The sequence below is a fragment of the Molossus molossus genome, unplaced genomic scaffold (genome assembly GCF_014108415.1).
Source record: "Molossus molossus isolate mMolMol1 unplaced genomic scaffold, mMolMol1.p scaffold_m16_p_13, whole genome shotgun sequence".
Classification (NCBI taxonomy): Eukaryota; Metazoa; Chordata; class Mammalia; order Chiroptera; family Molossidae; genus Molossus; species Molossus molossus.
In genome coordinates this window covers 42,350,675-42,375,514 of record NW_023425348.1, presented here as the reverse complement: position 1 = coordinate 42,375,514, position 24,840 = coordinate 42,350,675, and the positions used below count along the sequence as shown (strand labels likewise).

Here is a 24,840-nt window from a genome sequence, read left to right as displayed (position 1 = left end):
ACCCAGACCTCTGCCCTGAGGGTCCTCTTCTCTCCCTGGTTCTGACCCTCCCCGTTCTCCTTGCCCCCGCCCCTCGCCCTGCACTGTGGTTCCTGCTATAGTTTCTCTGTGGTTATTCATCCGGCACTCTCCGCCAGTCAGCAGCTTCTGCGAAGGTAAAGGACCCCAGAGGCCTCAGCGGCCCCTGGGACGAGGCTGTGTCCTTGGCCCCCACGGCACTGAGGCTTGGGGAAAGGGCCGGCTTTTCCTTCTTTTTTTTTGAGTGTGTTTTTTTGTGGAGTGGTTTGTGGAGTGGCTTTGTTTTTGTTTTTTTTTTTGAGTTGTGTGTACTGCAGGCATCTCAGTTTCTTAAAGAAGGAAACTGAGTCCTAGAGAAAGGGGCAGGGCTTGCCCAGCTACCCTGTGAACCAGGGCAGAGCGGGGACCACGCCTGTGCCTCCGAGTCCTCTGCCCCACCGAGTCCCTCTGAGGCCCTGCTCTGTCCCCGTTCCTATGTCTGCAGCTTGGTCATATCCTCTGCTGACCTTGGAGCAGGACGGACAGGTGGTATTTTCTGCATTTTGCAGATAGAAAGCTCAGAGATGGGTTGTGACTCACCCCAAGTCAGCACCCTGGGGGGCTGGCGTTAGAAGTCGTCAGCCCCACAGCTCCTTAGGCCCTGGAGCAGCACCCTGGTGTGTGCTGACCTCCACCTCAGGTCGTGGCTGCCAAGGCACTTTAGGTCTCAACGGCGCTGAGGACCCCTTGGCAGCGGCATCGCTCTGCCTTCCCCTTGGCCTCCCTTTTCTCTTCTCAACCCTCAGTCTCCTCTCTGCCTAGTACTGACATCCTCCCACGCTTGACCTTAGTGCCGAGTCCCTCTGCCGTCCATCGCCCTGCTGCCCGGTGCCTCACAGAGTTCTCAACAGTTCACAAAAGCCACAGCGGCAGAGCAGGGCCCCTACGCCAGGGGCTGGGCACATGTCTGGGTGGTGGCCTCTGGCCTCTGTCCATGGATCAGCCCTGGACCCCACCCCCCAGGCCAACACTGTGGCTCAGTGGGGTGACAGGGTGAATGTAGGGCCATCACCAGAAGGGGGCCCCAGACACCTGAAGCGCCAGCACCCAGCAGTCCACCCAGAACCCACCTATCACAGGTCGTGGCATTGATGAGACAGGTGTGTCTCTGGGCTCCTCTGCAGCCTTTCCTCTCATCCTGTGGTCACCAGCTCCCCCTGCCAGGTCCACCCACTCCTGGTCTTGGATAGTCCTGGAGTATCACTGAGCCTCATCTTCCCCCACCCTTCTCTCCTTCCAGAGCATCTGGAGGCCTCTGGGGACCTCTCCACGAAATCTTCTGTTCTCAGACTCCTTCCCCTGGACCCTGGGATTAGAACCCACTTGCTGAGGAACCATGGAGAGGTCCAAGCATAAGACCCTAAGGTTTTCAGAATGGCCCACTCCTGAGGGAGTTTTGGAGCACAAATTAGACACAGTGACACATTAAAAAAATTTTTATTTTATTGGTTTTTATAGAGACAAGAAGGGAGAAGGAGAGAGAGAGAGAAACATCTATGTGAGAGTGTAACATCCATTGGCTGCCTCTTGCATGCCCCCTACTGGGGATAGAGCCCACAACCTGGGCATGTGCCCTGACAGGGAACTGAACCGGCGACCCTTTGGTGCACGGGATGACGCCCAACCAACTGAGCCACACCAGCCAGGGCAGCAGTGACAAATATGATACCAATTACATCTCCTCTTCTGGGCCAGGCTGGGGCTCAGCACTTACATTTCTCGCCTCATTCACTGCCCACAGCAACTGTGTGAGTCATTACTATTGCCCCCGTGTTATAGCTAACGAAGCCTGGGCCCAGAGAGGCCTAGCTGCTTGCTCAATCTCACACAGCTTGTGACACACAGGGATTGGATCCAGGTCTTTCTCAGGGCGGTACAGGGACTTGTCCAAGGGCACATCCAAGTGAGGCTTTTCAGATCCCTGCTCTCTGCCCTGCACTGTGCTGTCTCTGTCAGCGCACCTCCAGGAAGGAGAACATGTTCTGTAAGTGCTGGAAGCAGGACAGCTCTGTTCAAGGAGCACCGGAGCCCGCCCGGTGGAGCGTGAGGTCCGTTTCCTCGACACGGTGTACCAGCCGCAGTGCCTTCTGCAGGGTGGAAGCCCCGACACCTGTGTCCAGTGATCTGAACTCATGTCCCGGGCAGCACCCCCAGCCTGCCCCCCTGAATTCCCTGCCTTGCTTCTTGTGCCTCCTCCCCAGGGCGGCCGGGCAGCCCCACCCCAACCACTGCTGCCGGAGAGATCGGCTGAGCCGTAGGACAGTGGTTCTTCCGGGGCATCGAGCACCCAGATTAATGTCTAACCCCTGTCACATGTCCCTGGGACCGAGTCCACAGGACGTTTTGTTCACTTTGTGCTGGTGGCTTCTTCTGCCTGCAGCTTCCCAGCCCCGTTCACCTCAGGCTCAGGTTCCTCCCGTGGAGTCGTTTAAAAGGGACTTTTGGACTTGTCACTTCTGCCTTTACCCTCCCATGTGTCTTCAGACGATCCCAGAAGACAAGGAGTGTCAGAAAGGACCCCTTGCCCTTCAGTGACATAAAGCCAAATTCAGAACCCAGGTGGCTAGGGAAGCGGGAGCAAGCCCGAAGGCCCGAAGGCCCGTAGCCCCACTCACCCCGGTTCCATCATAAATACTGACCGAGTGTCCATTATATGCCAGACATTGTCTTACGTCTTGAGGACACAGTAGTAAACAAAACAAATTTCTGTTCCCATGCAACTTACATTCTAGCAGAAGGGGAAATAGTAAGCAAATACATACGTAAAGTATATAGGATGTCAGGTGGGGATTTGTGATATAGAGAAATAGTAAGGAGTGGGGAAGGCTGTTGGGGGGCTTTGCAGTTTTGAACAGGGAGGTCAGGACAGGCCTTGCAGAGACGCTGACGGGAGGTGAAGAAGCCAGCCCTTACCTTATGGAGGAAAAGCATTGCAGGGGGAGGGAACAGCACAGGCAAAGCCTCAGATGCTTCTCAAGCCCTAAGTCTGCCTGGTGCATTGCAGGAAGAGCATGGAGGCTGGTGGCTGGGAGGGGTGAGCAGGGTGGTGGAGAGACGACCAGTCACCGGGACCAGATCTCGTGGGACATTGTCGGGCCCGGTGAGGACGTCAGCGTACTGGGGAACTGCTGAGCGAACTGGGGAGCCATTGGAGGGTTTTGAGCGAAGCAGACATGACTGGGCTTGTGTTTTCATAGGCTCGCTAGGGCTGCTGCCTCAACGGCAGCGTGGAGGCGGTGTGGAGTGGGGGGACGGACACCGTTTGGAGGTTCTTGCAGTGATCTGAGAGCCGTGCTGACGGCGTGGACAGGCGGACAGTGGCGGGGGCGGCAAGGAGACCGATCCTGGGTCTGTTTTGGAGGGGAAGCCGGGAAGATGCTGGCCTGCTGGATATGACAGAGGAGCTGGGGATGGTTCCTAGACTTGTGACCTGAGCAGTTGGAAGGTGGACAATTTCTGGGAGCCCATGGACACTTGGAACTAGTTCGCCCACCTCGGTTCAGCTGAGCTGTGGACTGGACTGTGTCAGCCCTGGGCACTGCAGTATCCGGGCAGACCCTGTCCTCACGGGCTCACAGCTTGGCAGAAAAGAGACTAAAAGTAGTGCCAGTGTGATCAAAACCGTCAAAGTGTATATGTGCTGTGTGTGTAGTGTGTGTGCTGTGTGTGTACTGTGTGCACTGTGTGTGCAGTGTGTGTGCTGTGTATGTGTGTTGTGTATATGTGCTGTGTGTGTAGTTTGTGTGCTGTGTGTATGTGTTGTGTATATATGCTGCGTGTGTTGTGTGTTGTGTGCTGTGTACCTGTGTGTCCTCTTGTGTTGTTTATGCGTCTACTGTGTCCATGTGGGTGTGCTCTGTGTGTCTGTGTGTGCTGGGTACGGGCATGTGTCTGTGTCAGTGTTGTGTGTGTGCTCATGGCAGGGGCTCCAGCGCAGGCAGGTCACAGCCCCACCTGGACAGCTCGCCCTCCAAGTGCTGCCGCTGGGTCAGGTTTGGGGGCAGCCAACCTGACACCCACCCTGCCCTAACGCAACCACTCCCCAGCTTCCCTTGGCAAACCTTAGAATATGTTCCAAATCCAACGAAAACAGAAAACACGGCAAATTTCAGAGGAGCAGGTGTTTGCTGTTTCAGTCTGAGGCATATCGTCTGTGGGCTTTCCCCAGACACCTCACACAGCGACACCTGCACCCTGGGTTTCTGGTGCCACAGGAGATCAGATAAAATCATGTCTCATTTAAAGCATAAAACCTCACCATGATGATCAAATTCATTCATGAGAAATCCTCACCGAAGAGAAATCACCAGCAAAACAAGAACATCAAAGCACTTTGGAATAGAATTCGGTTTCTATGTCCAGTTTCTGGGTATCAGTCTGAGACGGTCTGCTTCCTGTTTGCTGCTCAGGTCCTACCCTGACACCCCCATTTCACACAGTTCTGAGGGGGGCCCCACTGGGGCAGGGAGGTGCAGGTCCCTGGCGGGCTCTCCCAGAGAGGGCCTGCTGGAGCACAGAGCTGTGGCTTTGGGGCCACTCAGTGCGAGGCCAGCTCTGTGCCTTCTTAGGCTGACCTAGGCCCGCACCGCCCAGGCTGCTGCTGAACCCCTAATCCCACAGGAAGGGGAGGGCACAGGCAGCAGCCCCTCCTGTCCCAGGCTCCCGGGTTCTGTTGACATAGTCTGTGCCCCCTTCACAGCCCTGTCAGCTGGGTAGGTGGCACTATTCCCATTTAGAAAAAGGAGTCTCAGTGTTGGTTAGTGACCTGCCCAGGATCACACAGGAGGTGATGGGGCCAGGGTTTAAATATAAGTCTGTCTAACCTGTCTCTAGGAGCAACCCCAGTGCCCTGAGGTGACCAAATTTGGCCACTCATTTATTCCTGGAAAGGGAGACTGGAGCCTCAGAGAGGGGAGACACCTTGCCTGGAATTACCCAGCTCACCGAGGCGGGCACCCAGGGCTCCCAGGCCCCTGCAGCGCTCTCTGGCCCAGTCCCAGGAGGCCCCCTGGAAGGGCTGCGTGGGGAGTCCAAGCTCCAGTCCAGACCCGGCAGGCCACAGGAAACCCCACGTGCCGGGCCAGCCCGCTTCCCTGGCCTGACTCTACTGACCTCCCACCTGCCCTTCCCGTCCTGCGAGCTGGAGGGGCGCAGGCCAGCCCCTCCCATCGCTGTGGTCCATCCCCCAGGGCGCCGAGACCAGGAAGCGCTCGCCCACACTCAGCAGTCAGTTCAAGCGGTCGCTGGAGCTGCTCATGCGCACCCTGGGCGCCTGCCAGCCCTTCTTCGTGCGCTGCATCAAACCCAACGAGTTCAAGAAGCCCATGGTGAGTGACCCCGGGGCGGGGGGGCGCTTGGCCACGGTCTGGGGGATGGTGCAGGGTCTGGGCCCTGGGAGCAGGGTGGCGACTGGGTGATGGCCCCCTCCTTTGAGGTGTGGGACTGACCGCTCAGGGGGCTCAGGGGGCTCAGGGGGCTCAGGGGGCTCAGGGGCGGTAAAGGGATCGAGGCTGCAGAGCCCAAATCCTCACTGCCTGTCTCTCCTTCCAAGCTCTGGGGTGTGTTGTTTACCACAAAGGCTCTTCCTGGAGGCTGGGTGGGGTGTGGAGGGGCCCCAGGGGTCCGGGTGGGAGCCCAGGGCTGGGCCAGGGCAAGTGCCTGGAGGGAGAGGAAACAGGTGGCGGAAGCCAGGCATGGTGCTGGCCCTCCCTCCTGCCTGGACACTTTCCCAGAGTGGGCTGACCAGCCCCCTGGGGCTCAGGACCAGGTCCGCAGGGCTGTGCGGTTCAACGAGGGCCCAGCCAGCTCCTGGCTAAAGTAGGAGGGATGAGCTCAGGTCTCTGCCAGGCAGCTGGGCACCACCTTTCTTGCTCTCAGATGCCCCCGGACCTTCTCTGGGCCCAGGCCTCACATCTGTGGCTGGACCTTGACAGCAGGACATCCTCCCTGCTCTCCTGCCTCCTGCCTCCCTGGCCAGGCCCCTCCACTGCAGTGAGGGACAAGGGTTTCAAATGCAGATCTGATCAGTCACACCTTGCTGCCTCCCAGCTGGTTCCCTGAGGCCTTCTCAGCCCCTCCAGGAGCCCCAGGCCGGCCCTGCCCTGCTGCCGCCACAAAGACAACTCAGTACCAATTAGACAAATCTCTTTCTTTTTTTTAAAAAAATAGAACAGGAGGGTTGGGGGGAGAGAGAAACATTGACGTGAGAGAGACACATCAACTGGTTGCCACCCACATGATCCCAACAGGGGCCGGGGATAAACTGCAACCGAGGTACATGCCCTTAGCTGGAACCGAACCCGGGACTCTCTGGTCCACAGGCCGACGCTCTAACCACTGAGCAAAACCGGCCAGGGTGAAATCTCTTTCTTTTTATTTAAAATTTTTTTTTTCTTTATTGATTTTAGAGAAAGAGGGAGAGGGAGAGAGAGCTGGAAACATCAGTGAGCGAGAACATCGATTGGCCACCTCCGGCATGCCCCCCACTGGGGACTGGGCCCACAACCTGGGCATGTGCCCCAAACAGGAATCCAACTGGTGACTTCTTGGTGCATGGGTCGACGCTCAACCACTAAGCTACACTAGCCGGGCTTTCTCTCTTTTTTAAAAAAATATGTTTTTATTGATTTTTAGAGAGAGAGCAAGGGAGAGAGAGAGCAAGGGAGAGAGAGAGATAGAAACATCCATGTGAGAGAGGAACAGGATCAGCTGCCTCCTACACGCCCCCTACTAGGGATCGAGCCCATAACCCCAGCATGTGCCCTGACTGACAATCGAACCAGGACCTCTCAGTCCCTGGGACGACGCTCAATCCACTGAGCCACACCAGCCAGGCTGTTTCTCTTTCTTAATGCACTTTATTGTCAGCAGTCAGAAAGTTGTCAAAATAATTACAAATCTACAGTGGCTGTAACATGAAGGGCAACCCCAGGGGTTGTGCAAGGCACCCAGCACCTTGCAACCAGTATTTTGATGTGGATTAGCCTCCTCGGTCTCTCGTAAAGCGCCCATGTCCTGACTGTCAGGCTTCCACGCTGCACAGGTGCTCGCCCTGGCCCTCCAGGGCGCTCTGTCCTGCCGGGGTTAGAGCAAAGGACTCCTCCATGAAGCGCCCTGCAGATGTCCCAAGGGGGATTAAACCATCTCTCCTCTGTGTCCCCAAAGCACCATCACCCCCCGAGAGAGTCTCATTTCTTGCTGCTGTGTGGCTTTGGCCTCTCTGGGCCCATGTCTGGGGCTGGGGAGCCCGGAGCAGGGCTGGCCTCCCAGCAGGAGCCGCCGGCACTGATGCCCTTGGCTCTGGGCAGCTGTTCGACCGGCACCTGTGCGTGCGCCAGCTGCGGTACTCCGGGATGATGGAGACCATTCGGATCCGCCGAGCCGGCTACCCCATCCGCTATAGCTTCTTGGAGTTCGTGGAGCGGTACCGCGTGCTGCTGCCCGGCGTGAAGCCTGCCTACAAGCAGGTACCGAGCTGAGGCCTAGGTGCAGGGAGGGAGGGTCTCAGCTCTGGCTGGGCAAAGGCCCTTATTTTCTGATTGAGACAGGTAGCTGGGCATGACATCAGCCTGGCCACCTCAGCACGGTGGGGAGAACTGGGGGTCAGGCACAGAGTGCATCGAGGGCTTCGCTGGCCATGTTGGTGGGCGTGAGCATCACTCATGTGGTGTAATGGACGAGGCCAGTGCTACCAGGTGGGCCCTGGAGGTCCGCTGTGGGAGAGGGTCTGTGGTCATCCTGCTGAGCTACGGAGAAAAGTGAGGGTCAGAGAAGGCAGGACCTGTTTGGGTCACACAGCGAGTCAGGTGCAGAGTTGGAGCAAGAGCCCTGCCTCCTGGCCTGGGGAGGTACACTGAGGTGTCTTTTCCAACTGTCTATTCCCTTGTGCACCCCCCCCCCCAGGATGACCTTCGGGGGACGTGCCAGCGCATGGCTGAGGCTGTGCTGGGCGCCCACGATGACTGGCAGATTGGCAAGACCAAGATCTTTCTGAAGGTGGGAAAGCCCCCCTGGCTGCCTCGGGGGCTCTGAACTCCCGTCACGGCGGGAATGGGCGCTGGGGGGCCATCTAGAGAAGCTGCAGCATCAGGTGGAGTCAGTGCTGGGCCTTTGGATCCTCCCGTCCCGCAGTCTGTGATAGGACGAGTGTGCGGGGAACGAGGCCTCCTTCGCAGGAGAGGGGCAACTGGTACCGAGCTCATCTGTGACCTGGGAGTGGGGCCAGGGCACTGACCTGGGTGAGAAGACAGAAGACCAAAGTGGGCTCCCCCGGAGACCTGCACTCCCTCCTGACCCGTGGCTGTCTTCCCTGGGACTTTGGGCAGGTCACTGGCCTCTCGGAGCCTCGTTCTCCCTGTGGAGGATTTTCTGAGTGTATCTTGAAGTCCTCTCCTGTGGTTTCCTGCCAGGCGGGGTTCACCCCAGGCTCTGATGGGCCCTGCGCACCCCTCTCTAGTGTCTCTAGTTCCTACGTCCCCGAGCACAAACCCGGAGCTCGCTGGCTCCCACACAGCCTGGGCAGGACGTCAGAGCTCAGCAGCTGGGGAGGGGTAAGGGCTGGGATTAGGAAGCGGAGTCCTGGCCTTGGAACAGAGCTTGCTGGGAGTCGGTGGTGGAGGGGCAGCTGCAGAGGGACAGCGTGAGCTCCCAGCAGGCCGGCTTCCTCATTTCCATTTCCGTTGTATTCGAGTCTGGCTGTCCTGGGTGACAGGGCAGGGCTCCTTCCTCTGGTGCGGGTGGGGCCTGGGCAGCGCAGGACATCTGGGAGGAGGGAAGGAAGGAGCCAGCCCGAGCTGGAGGGAGTCCTGGGCTCCACTGTAATTCCTTCCTGGCTGAGGGGCCGTCCGGTCATCTCCCTGAGCCTTCATTTCCTCATCGGAAAAATGTGCACTGTGCCCTGCGTCTCACAGTGGCCCGGACCCCGGCGGGGCTTTTTGTCTGTGATCTTTAGTCGTCACGGCAGCCAGTGAGGCAGGGTTATTATGCCCATTTCAGAGGCTCAGAGAGAAGAAATGAGTTGCCCAAGGTCAGGTACTGGGCTTTCACTGGTTTGTCTGATGCCCAGCTGTGCAGGTACGGGAGGGAGGGCACGCAGCACGATGGCACCGAGGGCCGGCAGCTCTGCGGACCCTCCCCATCCCCACCCTCACCTCTCTGGGCTCTTCAGAAACTGGCAGAGGTTTTCAGAGCCTCACTGTCCACTTCTCATTCATTCGTTCGTCTACTCATTCAGAAAGGCATGGCTGGGCAGCTCTCTGTGCTGAGCCCTGTCCACAAGAGAGGTGGCCTGTGATTAACGATGGATACGGCTCCCCCACAGAGACTCAGCCTCCCCAGCGCTGGGCCTGGTCTGCCTGGCTCTCCGAGGTCTCACTCCAGCGCCTAGCACAGTGCTGGCAATGGAGACATTCAATTTATAGGCATTGAATGAATGATGAGGTTTTGTCTAACCAGAGTGAGGGCTGGGGGTTCGTGGGTGAAGAGGAGACAGGCCTGGATCATGGAGGCCTGGGTACCAGGGGAGGAGACCAGGCTCAACCCTGAGAATCATGGGCATCACTGTAAGATCACCATCATTTTGTTTTAGAAAGGTCCCTCCTTAGGGAGGCCCGGGGGGGAGCGACAGAGGCCAGGAGACTGGGTAGGAGGCTGCTGCCGAGATCCTAGAGGGATATGACGGTGGCCTGGCCCAGTCAGGGGCTGATATGACAGACATCTGGAGAGGCTCAGGCACGGGCAGGGAAGGCCATAGGGATGAAGCCAGTGTGTGTGCCTATTGCCCCCTCTGACTACATCCAAGTTCGGCTCCTCCTGCTCTGTTTGTCCCACCCGGGCCTCTGGGAAACGGCCACAAGCACCTCTGTCTATACTGGTGGCTGTGAGAGGTGCCCATGGAGCCAGAGCAGGGCTAGGAGCCTGTGTGGCCCAGCCAGGCCTAGGCCTGGAATCCAAGAGAACGATGAGAGGGCCTTCACTTGGATTCCTGGGGGCCACTGCTCAGGAGCTCTGCCCTCCAGGACCACCACGACATGCTGCTGGAGGTGGAGCGGGACAAGGCCATTACCGACAGAGTCATCCTGCTCCAGAAGGTCATCCGGGGGTTCAAAGACAGGTACGTGCAGGGACCAGCTCCTCCCACAAGCAGGTGTGTGTGTGTGTGTGTGTACATGTGCACAGGAGTGCTTGGCTCACCTCTGTTCCCCCAACTTGAACACTAGGAATAAGTATGCACACCCATGTGCACACATAGAAACAAGCACACACATGCATAACACACTGATGAACACACAGACACATGACTGACAGGCACACACACGTGGATTCATGTGGCATACACTTTGGGTACACTGTGGTCCTGGATGCCTGATGAAGTTTCTCAAGGAGGAAATTTTGAGATTTTGTAAATGACAAAATGTGTTCCTTATTCCATGGAAGGGACATGTGTATAGCTGTACAATCACAAATCAGCAGGACTGACTCTGAAGTGTGACTCAGGCTCCACAAACATCCCGCAGCCTGCCCCTTTCGCAGTTCTTCTGGCCACTCCCTCCTTTCCAGCCACCCATCTCTCCCTCCATCCACCCCTCCATCCGTTCATCTCTCCATCCATCCACCCACCTGAGTGTGCCTAGTGTGTGCAGGCAGTAGCACTGCGCTCACTCAGTCAGTCAATGTGGGCTCTGGTCCAACCTCACTGGGTCTCAGTTTTCTCACCTATATAATGGAGAAGGTTGGCAGTAATGAGTGATGTTCACAGTGTTCAAAATTTTTAATCTTTCATATTATTTTATTTACTTTTTTAAGGAATTATTTTTTCTTTATTGATTTTATTTTTTAAATTTCTTTTTCTTTATTGATTTTAGAGAGAGAGGAAGGGAAAGGGAGAGAGAGATGGAAACATCAATGAGAGGGAACATGGATCGACTGCCTCCTGCGTGCCCCCCACTGGGGATTTGGCCCACAATCTGGGCATGTGCCCTGACTGGGAATCAAACCGGCGACCTCTTGGTGCATGGCTTGACGCTCAACCACTGAGCCACACCAGCCAGGCTTATTTTATTTACTTTTTATTCATACATTTATTCATTCAATAAACACCTTTGGAAAGTCCCCTTTTTGGGCTCAAGTGACAAGCCTGTGAACAGGCAGGGCAGGTATCATTCTACCTGCTTTACAGATGAGGAAGTTGAGGCAGAGAGGGGATATGTATCCGGGGACACGGAGCTGGGACTAGCCCTGCTGTCCTGATTCCAAACCCCACCTGTGCCCTGGCTGCCTGGAGGACTTCCCGCATCACGGTGCTGTTGCAGGTCCCACTTCCTGAAGCTGAAGAACGCTGCCACCCTGATCCAGAGACACTGGCGGGGCCACAACTGCAGGAGGAACTATGGGCTGGTGAGCCTCCCTGAGGGGCTGCTCCTGGCCCCACAGGCCTTTGACCCCTCCCCGTTGCCGTAGCAGCAGGATGTGCCTGTGCCAGGAGACCGGGTGGCCTCCTGCTCTGCCCCAGCCTGCCCCACCATTTCTCCGCCCAAAGGCCTGGTCTGGTTCTTGTGGCTTTTCCCACCTGGTTGGCAACGGTTTGGCTTTTCTTCTAGACTGTTCTGATGAGTGTGAGCACTGAGTCATCACAGCCCTCAGAGGGGGCTGGACGCAGCTGTGTCCCACTGACCTCAGTAGAACAACTGGGCTGCAGCCTGGGCTTGGGGCTGGGGAGGCGACAGGAAGGAGACCCGCTCCTGGTCTGAGGATGGGGGAGCCAAGGCCATTCCTGGGAAACTCCCGCCCAAGAGGAGACAGAGCTGACCTCTGGAGCCCTAGTCCAAGGAGGACAGAGCTGTTCCTCTGGGCATGCCCGGGGGAGAGCGGGCCCAGTGCGGCCATGTCCCGTGGACAGGTCAGTCTGGAGTCGGGGCTCTGAGCGGGCCTGTCCTTGCAGATGCGGCTGGGCTTCCTGCGGCTGCAGGCCCTGCACCGCTCCCGGAAGCTGCACCAGCAGTACCACCTGGCCCGCCGGCGCATCATCCAGTTCCAGGCCCGCTGCCGGGCCTACCTGGTTCGCAAGGCCTTCCGCCACCGCCTCTGGGCCGTGCTCACCGTGCAGGCCTACGCCCGGGGCATGATCGCCCGCCGGCTGCACCGGCGCCTCAGGGCCGAGGTGAGGAGGGGGACTCCGCAGCACCTGTGGCTCCCCTCAGGAAGACAAGCCACCCCCACTTGTTGGCTGAGACCCAGGGCTGTGTCTCCCCTGAGGAACCACAAAACTGGACCAGACCCTCATTTTCATTCTCCCATCCAAGGGCAGGGCGGGGAACCCCAGTCACCCCTGTGAATCTTTGGGAGGTCAAGGCGAACCCCGTTTGGTTTTGGGATCATTGGTGCCCCTGGCTCACTGTGTGACTTGGGGAATTTCTCAGATGCCTCAGTTTCCCTATCTGCCAAATTATGTGGTAAAATTGCTCCCAAACCCAGAGCTCAGGCAGGGTAGGGTGGGCGGGAAGCACGGTGGCATCGGTGCCCACCCGGCTGTCCCTTCCCTCAGTACCGGCGGCGCCTGGAGGCTGAGAAAATGCGGCTGGCAGAGGAGGAGAAGCTCCGGAAGGAGATGAGCGCCAAGAAGGCCAAGGAGGAGGCCGAACGCAAGCATCAGGTGAGCAGAGAATGTCCCCGCCCTTAGATGTCCCTCCGCTGGCTCAGTAGCCGGCACCCACACTGGCTCTGTCCTGCGACTCCTTCCCTCATTTGTGCCCTGGGCTGGTCCTGGGCCAGGACAAGGGACAGAGGGCGGTGGCTCCAGAGTGTGAGTACCTTTTCCAGCGGGGAGACAACGCCTAGGTACAGAGCTGAGCGGGGTGAGAGCATCCAGCATAGAGCCACCAGCCCCAGGGGGCCACTGAGCGCTTGAAACGGCAAAGCACTCTAAGCGCAAAACACATGCTGGATTTTGAAAACAGTAAGGAAAAAAGGAATATAAACTGTCTCCGTACTACTTTAAAAATATTAGTTACATGTTGAAATATTATTTTGGAAATGTTGGGTTAAATAAAATATATTATTAAAATAAGATTTCCCTTATTTCCTTTTACCGTTTTAAGTGTAGCCGCTACCTGCGTGGCTCGCGTTGTTTTTCTGTGGGTCAGCCCTGGTCTAAAGCCTTGACCCAACGGGGATGGGATTCTTGGCTGGCGTGGTCCCTCCGGCTGGGAAAGCACGAGCAGGCTTCCTGGAGGAGGTGTTCCAGCTGAGCCCCGAGGGCCGGCGGCATTACTACCTGGGCATCTGTCTGCACGAGGCTTTGAGAGCTGATGGGTGTGAGGCCCAAGCTCAATCCTTCCCCGTGGTCAGGAGGCCCAGGAGGAGATTGGGGCTGCGGCCTGGGTGCTGCAGGGGCTCTTGGGCTCCCCAGGGAGGGCTAGTTCCTGAGGCTGTCTCCTCCGTCTCCCCACCTCCCAGGAGCGCCTGGCCCAGCTGGCTCGTGAGGACGCCGAGCGAGAGCTGAAGGAGAAGGAGGAGGCTCGGCGGAAGAAAGAGCTCCTGGAGCAGATGGAGAGGGCCCGCCACGAGCCCGTCAATCACTCGGACATGGTGGACAAGATGTTCGGCTTCCTGGGGACTTCGGGCGGCCTGCCAGGCCAGGAGGGCCAGGCACCCAGTGGCTTTGAGGTACCAGGCTGGGAACAGGGGCTGGGGACAGGCTTCAGGGGGATGGCTGTGCCCCCTTGCATGTAAGACCACCTGGTCCCCTCTGAGCAGAGAGCAGCTGCAATGACCTGGGTCAGGGGCCATAGATCCCAGGCCCTGTCCAGCCACCAGCCTACCACGTCAGGTCAGTCACTGTCCCTCTACAGGGCCGCTCGCAGCCTTTTATTCATTTGTGCATTGAGGGCTCACCATGCACCAGATTCTAAGTAGTGAACAGGACGACACTATACCCTGGTGGAGGAGGTGCCAGCCCCGCAGGGACAGGTGGGGGGGCTGCAGCCCAGCCCTGGGTCGCCCCACAGCAGGGAACCCCTCCCTCCTCAGGACCTGGAGCGCGGGCGGAGGGAGATGGTGGAGGAGGACCTGGACGCAGCCCTGCCCCTGCCGGATGAGGACGAGGAGGACCTCTCCGAGTACAAATTCGCCAAGTTCTCTGCCACCTACTTCCAGGGCACGACCACGCACACCTATACCCGGCGGCCGCTCAAGCAGCCGCTGTTGTACCACGATGATGAAGGTGACCAGCTGGTGAGAGCTGGGGCTGCGCTGGCAATGTGGGCACCGAGGAGGCGGGCCCCGGTGGGCTGGGACCAGGGCTGACTTTACTGGGCGGCCACGATCCTAAGAACATCCAGACGCCCTCAGCACTGGCCTTCCGGTGGGTCTGCAGCCCTGTCCCCACGCCCCAGGTTACTCCGGTGGCGTCAGTGATACCCTGCGCTTGGGCTTTCTGACTCACATGCTCTGCCCCCAGGCGGCCCTGGCGGTGTGGATCACCATCCTCCGGTTCATGGGCGACCTCCCTGAGCCGAAGTACCACACGGCCATGAGTGACGGCAGCGAGAAGATCCCCGTGATGACCAAGATTTATGAGACCCTAGGCAAGAAGACGTACAAGAGGGAGCTGCAGGCGCTGCAGGGCGAGGGCGAGGTGAGGCCCGGTGCCCTCTGGCGACCTCCCGCCCCGGCCAGTGGGCGGGTCCTCAGCCCAGGAGCTTCCAGGAGCTACCTCTGCCTCACCTCCCGGCCCCCGCGCTCCTCCGTCTCCTGTGGGAACAAGGCTCAGCGTTGGTTCCCGGCCCCTGTTGTCCGCAGGCCCAGCTGCCTGAGGGGCAGAAGAAGAGCAGTGTGAGGCACAAGCTGGTGCACTTGACCCTGAAGAAGAAGTCGAAGCTGACAGAGGAGGTTAGAGCAGACCCCCAGCTGCCCTGGGTGGCCCAGGCTGGGACAAGGCTGGCCTTGGGACCCTCAGGGACGGACGCTGCCTGTCCAAGGGCTCTGGGATGGCTGGTGACAGGATGGCATCGGGGTGATCGGGAGGACAGGAAGAGAGCCCTGGGCTCAGGCTGGGGCCAGGTCAGGGAGGGCTTCCCAGAGGAGGGGACCTGATGCTGGGGAGGGCTGGGGCAGCAGGTAGTGAGAGGGAGGACGTCCTGCGTTGCGTTTGATCTAAGGACCTTTCTGGGGGATGCGTGCCCAGGGGCATCGACGCTACTGATTTGTTTGAACTCGCGGGTGTGGTCACCTCGCTTCTCTCAGCACCATCCCTGCGCTCGGTCCCTGCGCTCGGTCCCTGGGCTCGGTCCCTGCGCTCGGTCCCTGGGCTCGGTCCCTGCGCTCGGTCCCTGGGCTCGGTCCCTGCGCTCGGTCCCTGGGCTCGGTCCCTGCGCTCGGTCCCTGGGCTCGGTCCCTGCGCTCGGTCCCTGGGCTCCGAGTTGTTCAGGCCGGGAAGGCAGACACATGAACCATTTCCAGCGCAGGGGCCTGGCTTCCCATGCCCCATGCATTTGCACACACCAGTCTCACGTCCTAAAGTTCCTCCTTCCTCTTCTCTGCCTGGGGGTGGCCGCCTCCACAGACCCCTCATGGGACCCTCCGCAGCCACCGACTCCCCCTTGGGGCTCCCACAGCCGACTGCCTCTGTCCTCACCCTGTTCCCCATCTGGGGCTCACATCCAGTCTTGCAGTCATGTAGTCCTAGATTAGACTCCCACCTTTGCTCATGGGTATCTGAGACCCCCAGGAACAAAAATGCCCACTCCGTGGGCCCCTGGGGGGATGGTGCAGGATGACAACTGGGTGCTCAGTAGATGGGAGGACCTCCCACACCCTTCTGTGTGAAGAGGCACATTCTCCCTGCTCACCCTCTCACTCACCCCTCATCTCTGGACAGGGTGCAGGGCTCATGTTGTGGGTTGTGTGAGACCAGAGGGAAGAACCCAGTCTGGGCTGTTCACATAGGGGCCAGGGCATTGGTGACAGGTGATGGTGTCGGGAGTTAGAACCCAGGGAGGACTCTGGGTGTCAGAGTTGTGTGTGGGAGCCCCTGGAGAGATAGGGGTCCTGCCAAGAGTCGGAGGAGCAGGTCCCTTCCCTGACTGAAAGGGCTTCTCTGGTGTAGGGGTTGGGGCGGGGTGACAAGGAGGCCGCAGAGGAGCCTTAACCCCAGAGTGGGTTGATCCAACACGTGCTCTGCACAGGATATGACCCATGGAGCCAGCTCTTCTGGCCACTCCCAGGATTCTGCTCTCAGGGAAGTGGGCAGACTCAGGCAGGGGGCAGGGCCCTCACTTCCCCTGCCTGGGTTAAGCCTTGTCCCCTCCCTGTGGCCCAGGTGACCAAGAGGCTGCATGACGGGGAGTCCACGGTGCAGGGCAATAGCATGCTGGAGGACCGGCCCACCTCCAACCTGGAGAAGCTGCACTTCATCATTGGCAACGGCATCTTACGACCAGCACTCCGGTCAGCGCCGAGGGCGGGGTGCAGGGAGGGGTGTGCGGGGAGGCACCCTGCCCTCCTGGGGTGCGGCCCTAAAAGGCTTTTGGTGGCTGAGTTGTGGCTCTCTCACTTTAGCAACAGATTAAGCCACACAGGCCTGGATTTAGCTCTGCTGCTAGCTAGTCATGTGACCTTGGTAGAGTTAGTTCCTCTGTGTAAACCTCAGTTTCTCCATCTGTAAAAGGGGAATAATAATAGTACCTGCCTCATAGACTTGTGAGCAGATAAACCTGTGGAAAGTGTGGGACCCGGGAGGCATCCAGCAAGTGGCAGCTATTGTCATCAGTACCTGACGTGCATTTTCTGCTTCAACCTCGTCCCCGCCAGCTCATGCCAGGAGTGGCTCCTTCCCCCCAGGCCCGGACAGGCTCACATTGGGTCCCTGGGGTACTGGGGAGGAGGTGGATGCCCCAGGAGTCCGCAGGAGCAATGAAGGGATCAGCTCAGCTGGTCAGTGGAGGGAAGTGGGACTTTTCTGAGAACTCTGCACCAGAGGACAGGTGATCCCATGACTGCTGATCCCATGACTGCTGGCTGGGAGGACAGCAGGATGGGGGGGGGTGAGCCCCATTTTACCAATGGGAAAACTGAGGTCCAGAGACGGAAGAGACTTTCCCAAGAGTCACTAGCCTCCCAGACCTGCTGCCTTCCCTCCAGGCCTCCTCTCAGTGCTGCTGGAGGCTGTCACCACCTCGAGGCGATGGTCACAGTACCCAGGTCGCCCGCCTCCAGGAAGAAGCGGCAAGGATTTGTGACCCAGTTATTTCCACAGTGACTTAAAGCGGTTACTTCCAGGGAACGCAATGCCAGGAGCCCTGGACCAGGAGTCAGAAGGGTGGGGTATTGACAGCTGGGCCCGTCCTTATCTCGGCCCAGGTGTCCCCATACGTCCATCAAGTGATGGAGGGGGAGGGGTCAGGCTCCCAGCCGCAGGTGATGAAGTTTTAATTGGTTTGTGACAAGATGGAAAAAATAAGGATGTTTCTAGAGCTAAATTTGATTTATTTAAAGGACTGTTCTTGGTTCTGAGACTTCAGCCTTCCTACTTTTTGAATACTAAAATTACCTTTGTTTTATGAAATAACTGTGGTATAGATAATGGGCAGGTTGTATGTGGGGGTGGTGTCTTAAATGTCCTTATTTGTCATGATAATAAGTTAGAAACCTCCAGAATTTATTTTGAAGTTGCACTGGTCTGTGAACTCTCAAACTGGCAAGCCACTGAGTTAGATAGACAGATCCTCCTTTCCGCCCAGGCCGGCCTTCGAGGCAGAAAAGAGCCGAGAGTGCCCCCTGGTGGTCACTTCATCATCACGGGTCCTGCTCTTGGCCCTGAACAGGCAGGCAGTGTCTTAACTGCCACTCGCATTTATTGAGGGTGTATTGTGCTAGGTGCTTTACGAGCCTTGGCTCCTTCTTCTGCACAGCAATCCTGTAAGGAAGGTACTATCATTTCCCCTTAAAATGAAAGGAAAAAGCTACCCTCATTGCTTTAATTTGATTACAAAAGCAACACATGACCAGACCACTTAAGTATTCAAACATTACAGAAATGTATCAAGAGAAAGTCAAAGTCCCTGCTCATTCCACCCCCAGAGAAATTCCCCAGATGTTTTTGCTGTTTCTGCTCTGCTACTTGCCATTAGTAGAAAATGCACTTGCTCTCATGACCATGGGCTAGGCTCAGAAAGGTGAACTCTCCTGCCTGGGCCACCTAGCTGGTGAGGGACAGGCTGGGGTGGAGCCGGGGGTACTTTTCCCCTGAGGTGGTCTCCCTTCCGTGCCTCCCCTGCCCAGGGATGAGATCTACTGCCAGATTGGCAAGCAGCTCACCCACAACCCCTCCAAGAGCAGCTATGCCCGGGGCTGGATCCTCATGTCCCTCTGTGTGGGCTGCTTCGCCCCCTCGGAGAAGTTTGTTAAGGTAGGCAGGCACCTGGCCTCCTGCAGGGAAGGGGGGCTGGGAGGGAGCTTTGGGAAGAAGCTCTGGGGGCCTTGGTAATGAGGCCCTGCCCGAGTCATCTCACTCAGGCCTCAGCTACGCCAGGCCGTCTTCCTGTCCCCTCCTCCTGAGCAGCCGGACCCTCACGCTGTTCTCCCCTCGGCCCATTTTATTCATGAGGAGGCCAAGTTTGACAGCAGCATCTCCTGGACCCTCTACGTCCTGTCTTCGAGCAGGCACTTTAGTTCCTCTCGGGCCTCTTTCTTGCCTGCTCCTTGGTGCCCGGCCCTGGGCGCTGGGGACACAGAGACAGAACAGGTGGCAGTGGGACCACCTGGCTGGCCAGTGCTGTGAAGAGGGAGCACGCCTCCTAGTCAGGGAGGTGGGCCCTGGGCGAGGAGCAGTCAAGCTGGGTGGGGGGAGGGCACAGTGTGTGGGGTGAAGCAAGAGGCATGGCTGAGACTCGACAGGGCGGGCTTGTGGTGCCAACACAAGCTGTGTGCACTGGATTTGGAGGGAGCCCTGGGAGCAGAGGGGCGAGGGCAGACGTGCCTTGAAGAGCAGGTACAGAGTGTGGGTGGAGAGACCGGAGGCAGGAGACCCTGCGAGACTGCTCTGATGGCAGAGCGGGGACCCCCTCAGCTGGTCCTCTGTCTACAGTACCTGCGGAACTTCATCCACGGGGGACCGCCTGGCTACGCGCCATACTGTGAGGAGCGGCTCAGGAGGACCTTCGTCAATGGGACACGGACGCAGCCACCCAGCTGGCTGGAGCTACAGGTGCAGCCCCGGCCCTGCCAAGCGTGTACCTGTGCACACGTGTGTGTGCATCTCCCGTGCCCAGAAAATGCCCTGCTTTGGGATTCTGTGTTTTTCACACACCCACCCTTAAGTTCTGAATCCCAGGCCTGTTGGAACGGGAACGCCCCCAGTGGATGGCTGACTCCTGTCTGTCCGCCTTATGGTCAAAGTGATTTGGGCAGGTTTTCCCTCTGTCTCAATGGCTTCATCGGCAACAGGGCCAGAATACTACTCATTTCACAGGGCCTTGTGATAGTTATGTGACATGAGGGCAGAAGCCCCTGGCGAGTCACTGCCTAACCTCCCAGCCCCTGTGGCCTGGCTCAGGGACCCTGAGTGCCCTGTAGGTTGGGGAGCACAGCAGGGCTTCCTGGGTACCTGTGACCCGGACAGACAATGTCTTGGTGAGATGCTGGAGTCGGGGCCCTGGGGGCAGCTCCAATCTCATAGGCAGCTGGGAGCTAGGAGCCAGAGAGGTTAGGTGGTCTGAAGTGAGAGGACTCCCACAAGCCTCTTGGTCACCTTCAGGCCACCAAGTCCAAGAAGCCCATTATGCTGCCTGTGACATTCATGGATGGGACCACCAAGACCCTGTTGGCAGACTCAGCCACCACGGCCAAGGAGCTCTGCAACGCACTGGCCGACAAGATCTCACTCAAGGACCGCTTCGGGTTCTCCCTCTACATTGCCCTGTTTGATAAGGTACGGCCAGCCCTGCACTGGTGGTCCCTGGGCTGCACCGCTCCCCGCCCAGTGCTGCCACCTACTGGCTCAGGTCACCTTGCGCGTTACTTACCTTCCAGGGCCATGGTTTGCCCTGTTCGCTGGTGGTAACCCTAGATCTGGCCAATTCTTTAAGCATGTGGAGCCCTTTTAAGCCCCTAAAGAAAAATGCAGTAGAACAGTGTTGAAACCCAGAACTCACTTCAGTCAGAGGTAGAAGGGCCAGGTCAGTCCCCCGCTGGTGCTGGGGAACGAACATGGCGGACAGGCGGCGGGCGCACGCAGCCACTTGGCTCTCCAGACCCCGTCTTCCCATTTACAGTTGGGGATATGGCTCCTCATCAGGTTGCTATGGTAATTTCGTTTACTCCTTAGTGACCACCTGGCACATCCAGGCCTGGAGCCTTCTCTGTGGAGTGGGGCCCGGGGCTGGGTGACTTTGCCTCCACACCCAGCAACGTCACACACAGCAGAGGTGCCCCCACCCTGCAGGTCCACAGACAGAACCATGTTGTCGACACAATTTGTCTGGATTTTTCTCCTGTGCGGATAGATATTTCTTGTGTTTTCAGTGGCCATTTGTCCATCAGAGTTTCACAAAAGGCTTACACTATGAAATGGGGACTCCTGGGTGGTGTGCCGGCTCAGGGCCCATGGCTGGGGTGCAGGGATCCTGTGCTGGTCTGCCTCCTGGGCACCTCCCTGCCTCTCGGAGCCTCAGTTTGGCATCCAAATGGGAACAGTCGGCCCAGTGGATGGCTCTTTGTAGTCCTGCCCTGCTTGCTCCCCCTTCCGCTGGGTGACTGCCAGCCCTCTGCCAACAGGTGTCCTCCCTGGGCAGTGGCAGTGACCACGTCATGGATGCCGTCTCCCAGTGTGAGCAGTATGCCAAAGAGCAGGGTGCCCAGGAGCGCAATGCCCCCTGGCGGCTCTTCTTCCGCAAAGAGGTCTTCACGCCCTGGCACAACCCTTCCGAGGACAATGTGGCGACCAATCTCATCTACCAGCAGGTGGTGCGAGGGGTCAAGTTTGGGGAGTACAGGTGTGAGAAGGTGAGTGCGAGCCGATCTGGCTGAGCTTGCTTGACGCAGGGACGCCTGTTTTCTGAATTCGGGCTGAGTGTTACTGTCTGTGACCCACCATTAGCTAACGCAGAGGTTAGCCTGATTGAGGGCGGGCACGATCCAAGCTCCTCCTGGATCTAACGCTACCACAGGGCAAGGGCTTTGAAGACCAGCCTGGACTCTGCCGGCGGGAGGTGTGCCCACGCTGCTGCGGAGGCTGCGCGGTACAAGGACGCGCTCCACAGCCGGCTGCCTGGTTCTGCGTCAGTCTAGAAAACTCTGCCCTCTGAGGGGTTAAGAGATCATCCACTCGTTAGACCAAAGTTTGCAAACGTGTATCCTTCTATTTCCTTCTGCGGACAGGAGTGGCGTGGTTGTCTTGTTTTTGATGGTAGTGATGGTGTCTCTCATGATACCTGGGATTCTGTTGGTGGTTGTGATGGAAGGAGGAGGATGGAGATGATGGGAATGAAGGGCTGGTGGTGGCGATGGTGGAGCAGTGATGGTGTAGGACAGCTGGAGGCGTGAGGGTCGTGATGATGATGATGGTGTTGGTGGTGGTGGCCGTGGTGGCGAGTTGCTATTCAGGCAGAATGTGTTAGTACAGCTACACCAGTTTCTAAAATTCTAAAATACTTTGAACGAGTTGAAAAATATCTACTGCCTGTAAGACACCCAAGAGCCCCAGGCAGGCGTCACGGGGGCTGCCGTGCGCCCGCCGCAGGCACAGGGGCCACTGCCCAGTGCCCGCGTGGCTCCCTGCAGCCTCTGTGCTGCAGCTGTGGGCTGTGCAGTGCTTTGATCATCCCAGGGGGGTAGTGACAGTCTCCAGCAGTACCCAGGTCCCCCTCCCTCCAGGGCAGTCCCTGCCTGTTCTTGTTTGTCAGCCCCAGTTGCTCTCACTGGACCGTGGATGTAGTGGCTGACCTGTTGTGAGGGTCTGGCTGCTCTCTCTGGGTCAGCTGGGGTACCTCTGGTGCTGAGCGGGCCCAGGAGAAGGCGAGGATGTGGTCCTGCCCTGCACAAGCTCATGGTCCAGCCGGCAGGCAAGAGCGGCTGGTGAACTCAGAGAGCGCGGGGTCCCCGGGCCAGGGGCTGAGCCCGCAGGGGGCAGGGCTGCCCAGAGGGTGTGCGTGAGACCTCCACCCCCCCCACCCAGGAGGACGACCTGGCCGAGCTGGCCTCCCAGCAGTACTTTGTGGACTATGGCTCTGAGATGATCCTGGAGCGCCTCCTGAGCCTCGTGCCCACCTACATCCCCGACCGTGAGATCACGCCGCTGAAGACGCTGGAGAAGTGGGCGCAGCTGGCCATTGCCGCCCACAAGAAGGTGGGGCTGGGCGGGCTCTCGGAAGGGGCTGTGGTGACGGGGGTCATGGAGTTAGCACTGGGCACCAGAGTCACAGTTCTCACCGACATGTCTGTCTACCAGCTGCAGGGGGCAGGGTGGCACCTTGACCTCCTGCTTCCCACCAGCCATCCTCCCCCATGGACCTCAGTTCTCTCACGTCTCCTGTCCTCTACTTTGGCCTGGGCTCCGGGGACACAGAGGTGGACCACATGGGGGAAACCATGGGCCCGGGGGTGTTGGGGGTCCCCACTCCTGACCTGCACAGGCGTTCCTAGCGCCACAGCTCAGGAGTGCTGCTGCGTGCTGGAGGAGATCGTCAAGGGCGCCCTCCTCTCTGCTGCAAGAACTCTGGCCCCCGTCCCACCTGGGGACTTCGTGCAGGCCCCTCGCCCCCTTGCTTGAGGCCCCAGGCCCATAACCAGCCCTGAGCAGCTGCCTTCCAGGCTAAGGGGCTGCCCAAGTAGAGCAGGGGTAGCCTGCTGGGGGCGGGGTAGGGGTGGGGAGACCCCAGCTGCTGGAGGGTCTGGCCCTGGTTATGTAAGAGCAGAACCATCTTTGCACACAAGTTGCCAGAAGGCTCTGCAGACCAGCGGTCTCTCACCCCGCTCCACATGGCCTCTTCCCACCTGGCTCTTTGACCTCTGGTGAGCTGCCCACAAGCCTCCACCCCTGCCCGAAGCTCCCTGTGCCCCTCTACATCTGGTCCTGGCTCACCCCTGAGGCCTCCCCTCCCTCCAGAGGAGATACATGCTCCCCTCCATCCCTCCATGTCTCTGTCCTTGGCAGTCCCTCCACCACCCCTCACACTGGGCAGCTGCTAAGGCCCTTCCATTCCCTGCATTTGCGCTGGCTGGAACGGTGGGCTTTTCTGTCACTTGGTGCACTGGGAGCCCTGCAGGCAGGACCTGTGTTCCCCGAGCGAATGCTGATGTCAGTGGAGTAGGAGGAGGGCAGGTGATGGGGTGGCGGGGGGCTGATGGGACGGGGTGAGGCCATGACACACAGGAGGGCGCCATAGCCTGGGGCCACTCCTGGCCTGGGGGCGGGGACCTCTGACTTCCAGACAGAGCGCATATGATGTCTTTTTGTCCCCTGTCCTTGTCTGCCCCCCTCCAGGGGATTTATGCCCAGAGGAGAACTGATTCCCAGAAGGTCAAGGAGGACGTGGTCAATTACGCCCGCTTCAAGTGGCCCTTGTTGTTCTCCAGGTTTTACGAAGCCTACAAATTCTCAGGTGCCCGCAGCTTCCCTGCCCCCATGGCTTCTCCCACCCTTCCTCCAGCCCACGCAGGGAGGGGATGGCCTGAGACAGTGCCCAGGCGGCCAGTCCTGCCTGCGGGCTGCGTGGTCTCTCCAGGCCGGTGCGCGAGTGGGTCTGCCTCCCTCAGTCCAGCTGGGCTCCGTGGCGCACGGCAGGCGCACGGCAGGCGCACGGCAGGCGCACGGCAGGCGCACGGCAGGCGCACGGCAGGCGCACGGCAGGCGCACGGCAGGCGCACGGCAGGCGCACGGGGTTGAACAGCCCAGTGCGCCTGGAGATCGTTAAAGCAGCTGGAGAAGCGCGTGGCCCAGAGCTCGGGCTGGGCTGACTCCATGACGCTGGGAGGGGCCAGCACAAACCTGCACAGGCCACCAGCTCAGCTGTCCTCGGCTGTCATTTTGGGGCACCTCTCCATGCCAGGCCCGTGCTGGTGCCGGGCTTCACAGAATCACCAGTCGTTGGCCGGAGGGAACCTCCCCACACTCACCTCACTGCAGGGCGGGGGCAGCACCCTCTTCCCACCGCTGGGATTTGGCTGCCTGGGAGGTTGTGCTCTCTGAGGCTCAGTTTCCATTTCTGTAAAGTGGAAATCAATATGCTCCCCGCTCGGGCAGCCGTGAGGACGGGCCGGGGCTGGGCCCAGGAGAGGGAGGCCTCCTCTCAGTGCCTCGATCTCTGCCCCAGGCCCCAGCCTCCCCAAAAACGACGTCATTGTGGCCGTCAACTGGACGGGCGTCTACTTCGTGGATGAGCAGGAGCAGGTGCTTCTGGAGCTGTCCTTCCCCGAGATCATGGCTGTGTCCAGCAGCAGGCGAGTCAGCCCCGCACCCACCTCGGTGCAGGGCAGGGAGCTGTGGGAGCTGCACAAAGGCCCGGCAGGGCTGGGGCTCCGGCGCCGAGTCCTGATTCAGCTGTCTGAGCCGAGGAGGGGCAGAGGGACACACAGACAGATGGGGAGGAGAGGCTCCTGGAGCCCTCCTGCGGGCCCGGGCCTCCGAGGGGAGTCTCCAGCTCACAGAGGACGCCACCGAGGGGAAGAGCCCCGCGGCCGGTCCCGGTCCTGAGTGGCCGAGCAGCCCTGACGGGTGGCAGGGAGGCCTCTGTGGAGCGTCCGTGGTTGTCCCGAGATGGGCTGTGGCTGGGCTAGGCGGGGCAGCCGAGT

General features: G+C 59.0%; 1 protein-coding gene across 1 annotated transcript in view; it reads left to right on the top strand.

Moving 5' to 3' along the window:
• MYO7A (myosin VIIA) overlaps positions 1-24,840 on the top strand; it is a 79,798-nt gene that overhangs the window by 39,294 nt on the left and 15,664 nt on the right. Inside the window, exons 15-33 of the mRNA XM_036257845.1 lie at positions 5,247-5,384; positions 7,365-7,523; positions 7,960-8,052; positions 10,074-10,168; positions 11,367-11,451; positions 11,996-12,214; positions 12,599-12,706; positions 13,510-13,719; positions 14,083-14,286; positions 14,513-14,689; positions 14,854-14,943; positions 16,373-16,500; positions 18,334-18,460; positions 19,139-19,258; positions 19,808-19,981; positions 20,827-21,054; positions 22,226-22,396; positions 23,534-23,651; positions 24,363-24,489. Coding sequence (XP_036113738.1) covers positions 5,247-5,384; positions 7,365-7,523; positions 7,960-8,052; positions 10,074-10,168; positions 11,367-11,451; positions 11,996-12,214; positions 12,599-12,706; positions 13,510-13,719; positions 14,083-14,286; positions 14,513-14,689; positions 14,854-14,943; positions 16,373-16,500; positions 18,334-18,460; positions 19,139-19,258; positions 19,808-19,981; positions 20,827-21,054; positions 22,226-22,396; positions 23,534-23,651; positions 24,363-24,489 — 2,771 coding nt within the window. The remainder of the gene's footprint in view (positions 1-5,246; positions 5,385-7,364; positions 7,524-7,959; positions 8,053-10,073; positions 10,169-11,366; positions 11,452-11,995; positions 12,215-12,598; positions 12,707-13,509; positions 13,720-14,082; positions 14,287-14,512; positions 14,690-14,853; positions 14,944-16,372; positions 16,501-18,333; positions 18,461-19,138; positions 19,259-19,807; positions 19,982-20,826; positions 21,055-22,225; positions 22,397-23,533; positions 23,652-24,362; positions 24,490-24,840) is intronic.